The sequence below is a fragment of the Dendropsophus ebraccatus genome, chromosome 5 (genome assembly GCF_027789765.1).
Source record: "Dendropsophus ebraccatus isolate aDenEbr1 chromosome 5, aDenEbr1.pat, whole genome shotgun sequence".
In the NCBI taxonomy this organism is placed as follows: Eukaryota; Metazoa; Chordata; class Amphibia; order Anura; family Hylidae; genus Dendropsophus; species Dendropsophus ebraccatus.
The window spans coordinates 121,111,144-121,126,218 of NC_091458.1; the positions used below are offsets into that span (position 1 = coordinate 121,111,144).

At 44.2% G+C, this 15,075-nt stretch overlaps 1 protein-coding gene across 1 annotated transcript in view; it reads right to left on the minus strand.

Annotated features, from left to right (window-relative positions):
- ZZEF1 (zinc finger ZZ-type and EF-hand domain containing 1) overlaps nucleotides 1-15,075 on the minus strand; it is an 86,986-nt gene that overhangs the window by 45,559 nt on the left and 26,352 nt on the right. The window contains exons 11-18 of the mRNA XM_069971145.1: nucleotides 12,894-13,039; nucleotides 9,586-9,697; nucleotides 9,179-9,394; nucleotides 5,158-5,252; nucleotides 4,600-4,742; nucleotides 3,454-3,587; nucleotides 3,191-3,261; nucleotides 1,307-1,421 (exon numbers count right to left, since the gene is read on the minus strand). Of these exons, the coding sequence (XP_069827246.1) occupies nucleotides 1,307-1,421; nucleotides 3,191-3,261; nucleotides 3,454-3,587; nucleotides 4,600-4,742; nucleotides 5,158-5,252; nucleotides 9,179-9,394; nucleotides 9,586-9,697; nucleotides 12,894-13,039 (1,032 nt within the window). The remainder of the gene's footprint in view (nucleotides 1-1,306; nucleotides 1,422-3,190; nucleotides 3,262-3,453; nucleotides 3,588-4,599; nucleotides 4,743-5,157; nucleotides 5,253-9,178; nucleotides 9,395-9,585; nucleotides 9,698-12,893; nucleotides 13,040-15,075) is intronic.

Consider the following 15,075-nt stretch of genomic DNA (forward strand, 5'->3'; position numbering starts at 1 on the left):
TAACTTCTGGCATGTTACACAGACATTGGAAGAAGGAATATATAGGTGCAGCTCACAATCTCAGTATCTAAATGGGTCTAGGGGGATCTTAAAAAAATGCCTTACCTAGAGACGGGCGAAAAATTCAACAGTAGAAAATTCAACAGTAGAAAGACATACTGTATAATATTTAGTCCTCTAGACCACAAAGTTCCAACTTTTAGATATGACAATAGCAGTGCTATTGCTAATCACTGCCACTGACGAAGGGGTTAATCATTATAACCTTGAAACGCGTTTGGCGCAATCTATGAACTATTCTAACCTGCAAGTCATACCATTACTGGGGGGCCCCCCACCATTCTTCCCACCTGACCAACCTACGGCAACTATCTGTTATCCCCACCAGCATCTCACCCTGGACAGAGACATCTAAGGTGAGAACGAGGCCGTGATATAGAACGAGGCCGGGATACAGAACGAGGCTGGATAACGACGCACGAACGCTAACTGAACACCACGAGGACGCGCTGCAAGAGTCTCTCCAGCCCAGACCGAAGTGATCTCAACTGATAGCCTTCGCAAGAGGGAGAGAGCCACGACAGCAGCCATCATCTCGATCGGGACGGGTGAGCGGCGTCACAGACGCCATTTTTCATATCTAAAGTGTGACAATATCGCTACAATAAGTGTGATTCAACTCTACCTGGCCACTGTCGAGTGTCTCGCTGTACCAGGTGCCGGGAGCTGTGAGATACACGATCAACAGAAAGACTACATGTCCAGTAATAACTGTGGCCGCTACAACTAGAAGCATATTTATCTGAGGCTTGAACCAACATTTATACTAACACATTGAACTAATGCTGATTGCAACTACTGGCCAGCTCCCAGCGGTATTACATTGACTTTTTATCCATCAGTCTTTTCCAATTCCGTACTCCTACGGTTATATGATGTTTATGATGTTTTAGAAATAAGATCTCCGTTTTAATGTTATCCATATTGCCATTTTATTTATTAAATTGTCATATCTAAAAGTTGGAACTTTATGTGGTCTAAAGGACTAAATATTATATGTTACACAGACATGTCAAAGGTTTAGATGGGTCAAGGTCTCAGTGTTGATTTGGCTGGGAGAAGTACACAGCTGTGCTCTTCACTCCCTGGCTCACCACTCGATCCAATTTGTTGCCAGAGACTCCACTGTTTGTCTAAGGTGTCCGTGTCATGCAACAAGGTGGACCAACACCCTAATAATACAGTTCATACTTTCATTTCCGTAAGGCCTGAAGTATTATAATGAAGTACTAAGCAATTACGGTACCTCTCTTGCTGCCATCACCAAAAACTTGTCCATAACAGAAAGGACTTGACTGATATCAAAATCGGGAGAAATCTCTGTATCTGGCAGCAATAACAATCCACTCGGGTCTTGCTCACTGAAAAAAATAAATAAATAAAAACACAAAAAAAAAACATATACACTTACAGACTAATATTATGGACGGATATTATAGAAACATAGAGGGGATGATATTTATATGGTGAATCAAGGACAGTGTCTTTTATAATGTACAGGATTTTTCACTACAGCACTTTTATATATAAAACACATGTTATTTATAATTAATATATATATTGCATATTACACTTTAATTATGAGTATTTTTCTATATTATGGTTGTTTATATGTATATTTGTCTTTTTATATGTATGAAATTTTGCACTTGTCACTTTATTTTATGTGATATTATAACACGATGTATGAAATTGCAATAAATGATGTAGATTTATGCACTTATTTATAGTTCACTATGTATTAGACACGCCTGATATAACCATGTTAACTTATGTAATCATGCAGTCTCCGAATAGGGAATTTGAGATACCGTCCGTGTACGCGGGTCCAGGGAGAATCTGGCGCAGGCGCTCTTCCGACTTGGCCTCTTGAGTTGCTGTGCGCATGTCCACTTGCGTTCCACCGGTGGACGTGCGTTCCAGTGACGTAGGCCGGAAGGAAGTTGCGTGATCCCTGGCCCCTCCTTTGACCCGCGTCATGCCCCGGAAGGAATCCGCATTAGCGATATAAATAGTGTGTGAGACAGGAGTTAGATACGCCCCTTGATAAAGCGACCTGTACGCGAAACGTGCGTCGGGGTTATTGGCGCCAGACACACGATGGGTAAGCATCTCGTATGTTCATTTCATATAATTGTGGGATTAGTTGGATAGTGTACTTAGTAATCCTGCGAGGCTGTGTGGATACACTGCATGGTTACATACATTGACTTTCTTTGATGTTTACATAATATAGTGGTATATTCCAACATTTTGTAAGATCGAGGTGTCTTGGCTGTCATTTACTACTGGATTCCGTTGGCACTAAAAAAGATTTTTTATGTGATTTTTAATTGTATCAAATAAAATTGTGATATTTAAACTTTAGCTTTGTTGTGGTGTAACACTTACAGACTAACCAGGATTCAGAGGCTAAACATGGACATATACAGCCACTTGACAATAGTTAGTACAAGTTCAATTCACTACAAAGTCCAGTTTGAGGCAGCACTGTCTAAGCCATAGGTATAAGTCTGGCTACAAGCCAATAGGGGCTGAACCACTGTCCTTAAATGATGTGAGGACAAGGAAGTCTTTATGCTTGAAAAACACCTTTTTTGTTTTGTTTAATGCAGTTTAGTGACCACTGTAAAAAAAAAACGCTATTGGCGGTCACTAAGAGGTTAAACTTTTTTTAGTCTCACTTGTTGACCTTGCCAGATTGCTTGCAGTGTGCTGCTTTTACAGTTATCCTATTACATAGAGGGGTACAAAGATGGCAGCCATCTAGACTCCTTGCTATGACTACCCCTTTCTATTGTTTTTATATAAAATTGAATATAACATTCCATTAATTAAAAGCTACACCAATTTTAGTGTTAAGCGGACCTGTCAAACTGTTTGGATTCGCCAGCGTTCTACAAATGCGAACAGTTTTACCATACTTCAACCATACTTTTAAATGTTTGTCACTTAGATCCTTTTCTTATTTTTTTTATATATATTTTTAAATATAATATATATTTTTTATAATGTGTGATAGGGCATGAAAGGTTTTTTCCCCCAGATCTTGGTAAATAATATTCCACTGACTATTCCTATTAGACAAAGCTACATTGCTACATATAGGTAAGACATAAGAGGTACTCACCTGAAGTAAGTACACAGAGACTGGAAAGTGATCTGGGCCGACTGTGGCTGCTTCTCTTCAGTAATACTCTTCTATATTAAAAAAACAAAATAATAAAAACTTGGCTGTACAATTTAATTCAGTAAATCGCATTATATCGCGTTATTATGGTAGGCTGCAGCTCTCAGGCGAAGGGTGCTTCCGGCAACACCTGTCTAGTGAGTGGACTAACAATATCCGCAAAATGGAACAACTCTACCCCCTGCTTCTAATGATATTCTTACCATTAAAGAGAACAGTCGATCTCGTCTTGTCAGACGATCAGGGAAAAAAATTGCAGCTCCATTCAGTAAAGTATTAGTGATTTCTTGTTTGAGTGCTTTGGAAGACAAAGAGGATGTGTCCATGTTGTCCATAGCTGAAATGAGACAGGACCAGGTACAGTCATTAGGTGTACTATAAGCGGACCTATAGAGATATCATTACATTATCCAATAATGTCATAGTGTACCTTATCAATTAGATACCAACATGTATGTATCCTTCTGCTAAACATACATACTGTACAGACATACACAATATTAACAATGGTATAAAAAGTACAATATACCAGCATTGCTGCTTTCTAGCTCATCTTCACTGGGGCAGAGCGGTGTGATCTGCAACCTCTAGTTGGCTCCACTGCGTCTACAAGGAGTCTATGCCAGGGATGGGGAACCCTCCAGCTGTTGAAAAACTACAAAAGCTAAAGGTTGCAAAAACTACTGCAAAAGCTTAGGCTCGCCAGGCATGATGGGAATTGTAGTTTTGCAACAGCTGGAGGACCAAAGGGTACCCAATCTCTGTTTTAAGCAGCCAGTTAAAGCGGAGGGCAGCACACCATAGCAACAAACATGCTGTGTTTAGTGGTCCATTGCTCAAGAGCATACACATGGTAGTTTTTGAGAACCCAACTTCTGAAGTAGGCAGCACTGGACTGGTGCTAACCCAGAAGACTGGACCTGCCCACCCACTTATAATTGACAGGTTTCTTCTGCTTACTGTGCATAGGAAGAAGCCTGCCAATCATTATCAAAGGGGCGGGTCCTGTGGGCTGGTGGGCAGGGCTACTTACCTCCTCGTTATCCTCGATATCTCCTCATTATCCGCATAAGTGACAGACCTCTGGAAACAACATTTGTTGCTATGTTATGCTCCAAGGACAGCCTAACATATGTGACAGGTTTGCTGTTGTTCATTTAAATTAATTGTGTATTCTATTACCTATGCACAACTGCTGGACTGCTCACACATCTTGTACACATCCCAACTATTCTAAGGGATGGTTGGTCTTAAGGTTTATTTGACTTTAAAACAAAAAAAAATGCTGGAATATTACTGAATGGAATAGTTACACATTTAGAGAAATGAGAAAAAAAGATTGAACTTACCATTACACAGATGAGTGTATAATTCCTGAGCATACTGTACTTGGTTAGAATTAGGGGTGGCAGCTCCTGCAGGGAGTACTCCAGAACAGCTCTGAAGTAGCTGCAATAGGACTGTCTGGGCCGAGGTACATTCTTCTCGTGGGCTGTAAGCCAGAATAAATATACCTTTATCCTATGTCTGATTAACTTAATTAGCATTACACACAGAGCTGGGTATAAAACTTCTTAGAAATTAGATTTTTCAATGTAAGTGTTCACATGCTGCAGAAAATATATAAAGCCAGGAGCAGTCAAACTATGGGTATACTTATTTGAAAATGATTGTTCATAGCCGTATTCTGACACAAGGGAGATTCATGAAACAATTAAAAAGTAAAAGAACAGCAACCAACCACAGCTCAGCTTTCATTTCATATCCTGCTGCTAAAAAATGAAAGCTGAGCTGTGATTGGTGTAACAAATACGGTTCTATAAATCTGCCCTATGGTGTTATATTATAAGCAAATGACAAATCATTTTACACAAAAAAAAGATCAGTTATTTGTTTAATATAATTACCTGTCCTGTAATTTCCTATAAAACTTCCAGAGGAGCTCCAAATCTAGGCCTGATAAATCAAGAAGCGATTTGTGCCGCGATCGATTGTCTTTTTCCTGCACAAAAATAAATAAGTCCCAGGCTTGGTTAGATGAATGTATCACTTACATTTTGTTTTTACTGATTAGTTGAAGATACAGAATCATGTTTTTTTTTTCTATTTTCTCATGCTGATTCTGAAGAGGTATTTAACAACATAGAGATATGCTTTATGGAAAGCCCTTATGAACATCACCTTTGTATAGGGCAGGTTTGTAGGCATGCTGTGTGACCTAGTCAGAGGCAATTCTACAGGGGGGAGGAGGCTGCACTTCTACTATCTTATGTATCTACTGCAGTGGCGGATTAAATGTACCCTGGGCCCCGGGCTGTCCACCCAACCTGGCCCCCCCCCCGAGGGTCAATCCACCCACATTATACTCCGCTACTGCCCCCTCCCCTCCCTGCTGGCCCCAATAAACATAATGTTTGGTCCCTTGCTGCTCCCAGTAAGCTTTGTCCACCCCACCTCCACTGCCCCCAATAAACATACTGCCACCTGGTTTCAGGAGAGGAGGGAGCTGATCTTATAGGGGAGGTCGCAGGGTCACAGCAGCACAGAGGATGTCAGGAGTGGAGGGTGCTGATTTTATAGGGGAGGTCCCAGCAGCACAGAGGAGGTCAGGAGAGGAGGGTGCTAATCCTATAGGAGAGGTCCCAGCAGCACAGAGGAGGTCAGGAGAGGAGGGTGCTAATCCTATAGGAGAGGTCCCAGCAGCACAGAGGAGGTCAGGAGAGGAGGGTGCTAATCCTATAGGAGAGGTCCCAGCAGCACAGAGGAGGTCAGGAGAGGAGGGTGCTAATCCTATAGGAGAGGTCCCAGCAGCACAGAGGAGGTCAGGAGAGGAGGGTGCTAATCCTATAGGAGAGGTCCCAGCAGCACAGAGGAGGTCAGGAGAGGAGGGTGCTAATCCTATAGGAGAGGTCCCAGCAGCACAGAGAAGGTCAGGAGAGGAGGGTGCTAATCCTATAGGAGAGGTCCCAGCAGCACAGAGAATGTCAGGAGAGGAGGGTGCTGATCTATAGGAGAGGTCCCAGCAGCACAGAGGATGTCAGGAGAGGAGGGCGCTAATCTAATAGGGGAGGGTCACAGCAGCACAGAGGATGTCAGGAGAGGAGGGGGCTGATCTTATAGGGGAGGGAGGGTCACAGCAGCACAGAGGATGTCAGGAGAGGAGGGGGCTGATCTTATAGGGGAGGGTCACAGCAGCACAGAGGATGTCAGGAGAGGAGGGGGCTGATCTTATAGGGGAGGTCGCAGCGTCCCAGCAGCACAGAGGATATCAGTAGAGGAGGGTGCTAATCCTATAAGAGATGGTCTCCCTCTCCCCCCCTTATAGATGGTCACCCTCTTCCCTCATTATAGATGGTACCCCTCTTCCCCCCCCCCTTATAGATGGTACCCCTCTCCCCCCCTTATAGATGGTCCCCCTCTTCCCCCCCTCTTATTGATGGTCCCCCTCTTCCCCCCCTCTTATTGATGGTCCCCCTCTTCCCCCCCTCTTATAGATGGTCCCCCTCTTTCCCCCTCTTATAGATGGTCCCCCTCTTATAGATGGTCCCCCTCTTATAGATGGTCCCCCTCTTATAGATGGTCCCCCTCTTATAGATGGTCCCCCTCTTATAGATGGTCCCCCTCTTTCCCCCTCTTATAGATGGTCCCCCTCTTTCCCCCTCTTATAGATGGTCCCCCTCTTTCCCCCTCTTATAGATGGTCCCCCTCTTCACCCCCCTCTTATAGATGGTCCCCCTCTTCCCCCCCTTATAGATGGTCCCCCTCTTTTCCCCCCCTTATAGATGGTCCCCCTCTCCCCCCCCCCCTTATAGATGGTCCCCCTCTCCCCCCCCCCTCTTATAGATGGTCCCCCTCTTTTCCCCTCCCTCTTATAGATTGTCCCCCTCTTTTCCCCTCCCTCTTATAGATGGTCCCCCTCTTTTCCCCTCTCTCTTATAGATGGTCCCCCTCTCCCCCCCCCCTCTTATAGATGTCCCCCTCTTTTCCCCCCCTTATAGATGGTCCCCCTCTTTTCCCCCCCTTATAGATGGTCCCCCTCTTTTCCCCCCTTATAGATGGTCCCCCTCTTTTCCCCCCCTTATAGATGGTCCCCCTCTTTTCCCCCCCTTATAGATGGTCCCCCTCTTTTCCCCCCCTTATAGATGGTCCCCCTCTTTTCCCCCCCTTATAGATGGTCCCCCTCTTTTCCCCCCCTTATAGATGGTCCCCCTCTTTTCCCCCCCTTATAGATGGTCCCCCTCTTTTCCCCCCCTTATAGATGGTCCCCCTCTTTTCCCCCCCCTTATAGATGGTCCCCCTCTACCCCCCCCCCCACTCTTATAGATGGTCCCCCCTCCCCCTCCGTGCAGGCAGATATAAAAAAAACAAAACAAAAAAAAACTCACCTTACAACCCGTTCCGCCGTCGAGCCTCTCCGTCTGTCCCCGGCTGATGTGCGGCTGCCGGAGGTGTCCCATCCTGTCCCCGGCAGCGCGCGCATCACAGAGCTCCCCGTGCGCCGGAAGTCACAGCCACAGGCGCACGGGGAGCTCTGTGATGCGCGCGCTTCGGGGGATAGGACGGGACACCTCCGGCAGCCGCACATCAGCTGGGGACAGTAAGAGCAGGACTCTTGTGACCGCAAGCAAAACAATGCTTGAGGTCACAAGAGCCTGCAGTGGCGAGGGGGGGCCGGGCCGCAGCGGCATTATAATGTGGGCGGCGTGGCATGGGCCCCCCGGAGCCTCGGACCCCGGGCGGCCGCCCAAACCGCCCACATTATAATCCGCCATTGATCTACTGCTATGATTCTGTACAGATCACTTTTCAGCAGTCTTCTCCTTATAATCTCAGACAGAACGGGAAGTTTCAACTAAAAGGGGTAGTGCGGCGGTAAACAATTATTCACAGAATAACACACATTACAAAGTTATACAACTTTGTAATGTATGTTATGTCTGTGAATGGCCCCCTTCCCCGTGTCCCACCACCCCCACTTGTGTACCCGAAAGTGTGGTGTGCTATATATACCTGTCACGTGCCGACTCGTCTCCGATCTTCAGTCTGCGATGTCGTCTTCGGACGGCCCGGCCCGGTGGGGTGGGGGGGGGAGACACGGGGAAGGGGGCCATTCACAGACATAGCTTACATTACAAAGTTGTATAACTTTGTAATGTGTGTTATTCTGTAAATAATTGTTTACCGCCGCACTACCCCTTTAATTTTAGGCAAGAATGAAGCAGCACTAAATAAAAGGGGGGTTGCATTTAGGATCTTTTCACTCTGGTGCTGATTATGTAATGCAAATGTTTCTCCAGACATCCACAGTGTGCAAGCCACATTCCGCAGGAGGGCCTAGCAAAGCATCTGGAATTCTGGCCAGTTCCCAGATGCACATCCAGAGCTGCCTAGAATTCTGGATGCTCCTATAGACTTCTATGGAGTCCTCTGTGCCGGAATTCCAGCCAAAAATAGGACTTATTCTATAAATTCCTGACCTATTCTCCGAAACAGACACGCTTTAGAAAAAAACTGAAGGGTGTCTGTGGTTAAGGCTAGGTTCACACTGGGTTTTTGATGTGCGTTTTATGTATTTTATAAAAAAAAAAAAAACAACATGGATGTAAAAACAGATGCAGTTGTATGCCATCAGTTAGGATCAGTTTTCCATTGACATCCATTATTTAAGAAGAAAAAAAAAAACTGATTAACACAGATCCGTTTTTAGCTTTTATTGTACACAAAAACGTGGTTTTATGTATTTAAAAAAAAAAAAAACATAGTTAACCTAGCCTAGCGGGTCCATAAACATATATAGTAAATTTACCGGATATGTGCATAAGACCTGTATCTACCCAAGAAAAGGGAAGTTAAACTTTTAAAATAAGAACTATGACACGAATGTCAGGGATACATTTGGATACAGGCATACTAGTTGCTGTTACTCACCATATCATGTGCCAGCTGTTGAACAAACAGCAACGTCTTCAGAATTAGAGTCATTCCACACACACAGTCAGCTGCTAAGTCTTTACACTTCAGACACATGACATTCATATCCATTTTTGTTTCCAGTGGCCTGAGGTAACCAAAAGCACTGATCCCCTGAACACCCAGACGTTCAGCTGTATCTTCTCTAGTGCACAGGAACTTTACCATCCAGTACTAGCAGGAGGTAAAAACACAGAAATTAAAAGAAATTTCATATACTTCATAGAAGACGTACTATAAAAACAAATAATAAATCATAAAAAAGAAGCTTGAGAAAAGATACACTATTACACCACAGAGTGTAATGAGACTACAAATTCTCTTTTGTTTTTTTTAAAAAAAAGTATCTGCATGTAGTCAGTTACCTTGGCAGTTTTACATTGCTGCATTCTGATGTCCACTTCATCCCATTCCTCCTCCAGTTCAAACCAAGCAACGGGATCAGACTCCCCGCTCTCTGGGACCTGCTTGCTATTCCTGGGAATAAAAAAAGAAATGGACAATTAGACCAGTACAAAAGGAAAAACTAGTAAGAAAGGAAAAACATAGTGACTAGAGAGTCCAAGATGAGCGAATTTACAGTAATAACGAAAAGAAGCAGTTCCTTTGGTCAGCAGTCAGCTGTGGGGGGAAGGGAAAGAAAAAAACCCTCACCCATCCTCATGCCATAGCACCGCTCCCAGGTCCCGCTGATGGCCGCCAGATGTAATTTTCGTTAAGAACCTGGGTGCATCACATATCGGTCTCTTCCAGCTGCAACATCACAGCCCGACTGATAGATTGCCGATCAACCGATCAGCGACTGGGACGGTTTCAAACATGACATTGCAGCTGGAAGAGTTGCAGGAGGCCGGCAGCTGTCAGCTGGGCCCAGGAGCGGTGCTACAGGGCACAAGGGTAGGAAAGTTTACTTTTTATTTTTCTCATAGCCCGTCTTCCTCCCTTTTTTGATTTTCATGGGACCACGTAAAGTTTATGGGGGGTAACCTCTACAACAGATGTCAGGTAAAAGAAGATCCTTTAGTTTTCATGAAGATAAGCCGCTATCAGAACTACTTCTAAAGCTAAGCATACATGTGTATGTGGAGGTTTGGTAAGGATAGCTATACATCAAACAAGTCCTTGGGCAACAGCTAACTGAAACGTATAGCTGGTTTTAGACAGCTTTAGAGTAGATAGATAGATAGGAGATAGATAGATAGATAGATAGATAGATAGATAGCTGAAGGCCGTAGCAGATTACGAATGTGTGCACATACTAGGGCTGGGCGGTATACCGCAAAAATACCGATACCGTCACTGGCGTCGGTTAACTGACCTCAACTCTGCCAGGACGGTATCTGCGGTATTTTTCCTCCCCTCACCCAGCGGCCGTTAGCTCTGCTCCCCTCAGGCTTCCTCGCGTCCCTCTTCCTCCGCTGCCTGGCCTGGGTAAAGCTATTCTGCTGTCTGGGGGGGGGGGGGGGGGCGTGCGCCATGTGTGACGCTCGGTTCAGGACACTGTTAACAGTGCTGCTGGGGGTAAGGAAGAAGGCTGGAGATGTGACAGGCTGTTTCCAGGTAGCAGCTCCCCCTCCAGTGTGTGCTCATCGCTGCTGCTGCTGCCGGACGGCTCTGGAAGCTGCACTCACAGCGAGCCGTGGCCCCCCTCTCCCTCACATACAGTGGCTGCAGGGGGTCAGGTATAGGTCAGCACATCCTCCCTCCACCGGCCACCGCACTCTGTCCCGCGCAGGAATCCTCGGGGCCTCTTATCATTTGTCAGTGTTGGAAGCAGCCGTGTGCGACGCTCTGCCCGGGACACTGACAGCAGATATATGTGACAGGGAGGATTCCTGTGCGGGAGAGAGAGCGCGGTGCCCAGGGGAGCAAGGAGGTGCCGACCCCATACCTGACCCCAATTGTATGTGCGGGAGGGGGAAGGGGTTAGGGCAGAACAGCAGGTAAAATAGATAGATATGAGAGAAATTAGATAGATTCTAGATAGATAGATATAGATATGTCCCATCTATCTATCTCCCATCTATCTCCCTATCTATCTATCTATCTATCTATCTATGTCCCTATCTATCTATCTATCTATCTATCTATCTATCTCCCTATCTATCTATCTATCTATCTATCTCCCTATCTATCTATCTATCTATCTATCTCCCTATCTATCTATCTATCTCCCTATCTATCTATCTATCTATCTCCCTATCTATCTATCTATCTATCTATCTCCCTATCTATCTATCTATCTATCTATCTATCTATCTCCCTATCTATCTATCTCCCATCTATCTATATATCTATCCATCTATCTCCTATCTATATATCTATCCATCTATCTCCTATCTATATATCTATCCATCTATCTCCTATCTATATATCTATCCATCTATCTCCTATCTATATATCATCTATCTCCTATCTATATATCATCTATCTCCTATCTATATATCATCTATCTGCTATCTATATAAAATCTATCTATATTAGATCGATAGATTATATATAGATAGGAGATAGATGAAATATAGATAGATATGATGAAATATAGATAGATATGAGAGAGGAGATATATTATAGATAGATGATATACAGATCGTAGATAGATACAAGATAGATAGATAGGACTCCTATCGATATATAATCTATCTATAATATATCTCCTCTCTCTAATATCGATTATCTATCTATCTATCTATCTAGTACAGAGAAAAGCCGCACTTCCAAAAAGGAAGGAGTGGGTGCCTGCGAAGAAAGTCCCTTGGCCGGGGATCCCAAACACAGTCCAAAAAAATCCGCAGCACTCCAACATAAAGTAAGGTGGTTTATTCCATCACACAGGTACAAAAAATTAGGCTAATTTTTTGTGCCTGTGTGATGGAATAAACCACCTTACTTTATGTTGGAGTGCTGCGGATTTTTTTGGACTATCTATCTATAATATATCTCCTCTCTCTAATATCTATTATCTATCTATCTTAGAAATTCAGAATGAATGCAGCACTCGTGTAGCGATGAATGTGGTGCCAGGCGGTATATACCAGCGACCACCCGGTATAGGTAATATAAATCAGAAGAATACCGCAGCACTCATGGGATAGAATTCAACACAACGTGTTTGGGGAAATAAACACGTTGTGTTGAATTCTATCCCATGAGTGCTGCAGTATTCTTCTGATTTATCTATCTATCTTAGATAGAGAGGTTGATCGATAGATAGCTATAGCAAACAATATAGGCAGCACTGTAGGGGCCAGCAGACAGATCCCAGACCTTGGATCAGCTAGTAAAAAATACTCTGCAGCACTCTGATTGTAGTACAAATGTGAAAATGTGGATTTATTCCATAAAATGATGTGCAGCAAACTTCATAAGTAAACCACAGGGTTTTGGCGTCTCCTATGTCTCCTAAGTGCCACTTGAAAATGGCATAGGAGACGCCGAAACGTTGTGTTTCAAATGGGTGTGGTTTTCAAAAGGGGGCGTGTCATAATTATCGCTCAATTTATCGTTACCGCGGCAATATGTACGATAAACCGCGATATTAATTTAGGCCATTATCGCCCAGCCCTAGCACATACCCTAAGGTGGAGAAGCCATTTAACTATGGATATCATGAACGGAAGTATCCTCAACAATAAAGAAATAAATAAAAAATAAAATAAATAAAAGGAATTACCTCTCTTTCACAAAATGTCTAAAATCTGACAATTTCCACAAATCATATTTCTCAAATCTTTGGAAATGTTCTTCTGCATGGAACTTCTCTGGAGAGTTATAAGCAAATACCAAGCCACACTTTGCACCAATGGCTCCTCTCCGCACCTGAAAGAGAAGAGGACTGTCATTTTGTTTTTGTACATTATTATAGGGGCTGCCATCTTACCTGAGCTATTTGCTAACAGCAATAAGATATATGCTCCGTGACCTTTATAGAGGTCATTCTATCAGGAGAGGCAGGCTGATTTGTATCTATATAATGGGGTTACCTTTTATTTACTTCTTCTCATGATAAAGAGTAATAAATTATAAAAAAAATAAGATAAGACTACTATCACACTATGTTCAAGAGGTCCACTCTCTAAGTTCTGCCCAAGCCCCCCCACCCCCCACCCCCCGCCCCTCCCCAAGAAAAAAAAAAAAAAAAGATAACTGACCCAGGAAAGGACAAGGGGGTATACCCTATAGCTAAAGGCCCTATTCCACGGAACAATTATCGGGCTTATTCGGCCGCTACAGACGATAATCGTCCCGTGGTATAGAGAGCAACGATCAGCCGCCATCGTTCATGTCGCTTGCAGTCGTTTGTTTTTCAACATGTTGAAAAACAAGCGACTGATATAGCAGCGATCTGCTGCCGTCGCTCCGTTGAATAGGAGCATCAGCAGCAGACGCTGCTATATCCTATGGGCTGCCCAGACGATCAGCGATCACCCGGGCAGCCCCCCTGCCGCCCCTCCCGCACTCACCTGCTGCTGCGTTTAATAGCGACGTCAGCGAGCGGGGAACGAGGAGCAAACGAGCGCTGACAGCGCTCGTTTGCTCCTCTATGACGATCCGTGGAATAGGGCCTTAAAGGGTTTGTCCACAGAGCAGAAGACTGATGAAGCCTTTTACTCCCCATTACTAGCTGCCATTCTATGTCTTGGAAGTATCCCTTCTGAGATGTTGAGGGGCAGGAATAAGGATGAAGGCCCGATCAATATTGTAAATGAGCACAGATCTGCTAGATTGGCACTCGTTTATGAGGCCTACTACACGGCCCAATAATCGTTTAGCAAGGGTTGCATGGACATTAGCAATGTCTGTGCAGCCCTTGCCCAAACAGTTAATACTTTACCTCTCTACGTTCCCAGTCTTCTCCTGCGATCTGTATGCGTCCCGGCACCACGCCCTGTGGCTCAGAGCGGCCTGTCTGAGCTGACATGCTGCGGCGGTACTGGCCAGTGATTGGCTGAGCGGCCTGTCACTTAACAGGATTGCCCCGTTAACTGTTGTCTAGGATACTCCCAATTCAATGCAGAAAGCTGGTATCATACACCATGGTAATTCATGCAACAGCAAACCACTTCTATATTGCTACTAGGAAGATAGTGTCCCCATCATTGCCAGCAACATTCAGATAAGTGACACTGTTGTGTAAGAAGAATTACATAGCAGAATACAGATGTTCTATAATTCTACTTGGAATTTCCTTGGGATATAAACTAGCCTTAATTGGAAGTACAATATTAGGAGAGGGTGAGGTTTCACTAAGCCTTCCAAAGGGAAAGCAATCTTCCTTGCCAAGTTACATAAAGCCCTGGGCTCACAGTAAAACTGTATTCACTTCTAGGAAACCTTGTGCAGCAAATCTAGTCACGAGCAATGTCTAAAGCTAGTCTTTTACAATAGTATTCCAGAACCAAGACATCGGGCTTGTAGGGAGAATTAGAGAACATGTCTGATAAATCACTTAAAGGGGTTGTTCACAAAAAATATTCTTTCATATAAACTGGTGACAAAAAAGTGTCAGAATCCCAAGTCTTCCAGTACTTATCAGTTAATGTATGTCCTGAACGCAGTGGTATTCTTTCCAGTCTGGAGAGCAAGAGAGGTTTTTCTATGGGGATTTGCTACTGCTTTGGACAGTTCCTGACATGGACAGAGGTGTCAGCAGAAAGCACTGTGTCAGACAGGAAAGAATACACCACGTGCAGCAGGAGATAAGTACTGGAAGACTGGAGATTTTTTTTTATTAGCGGTAAATTACAAATCTCTTGCACTTTTTGGCACCAGTTGAAGTAAAAATGCTAATGCTAATTAGCTAAATGCTGATGCTAATGTGAACTCTTGCAGCCATGCAGATATATTAGGAGAGT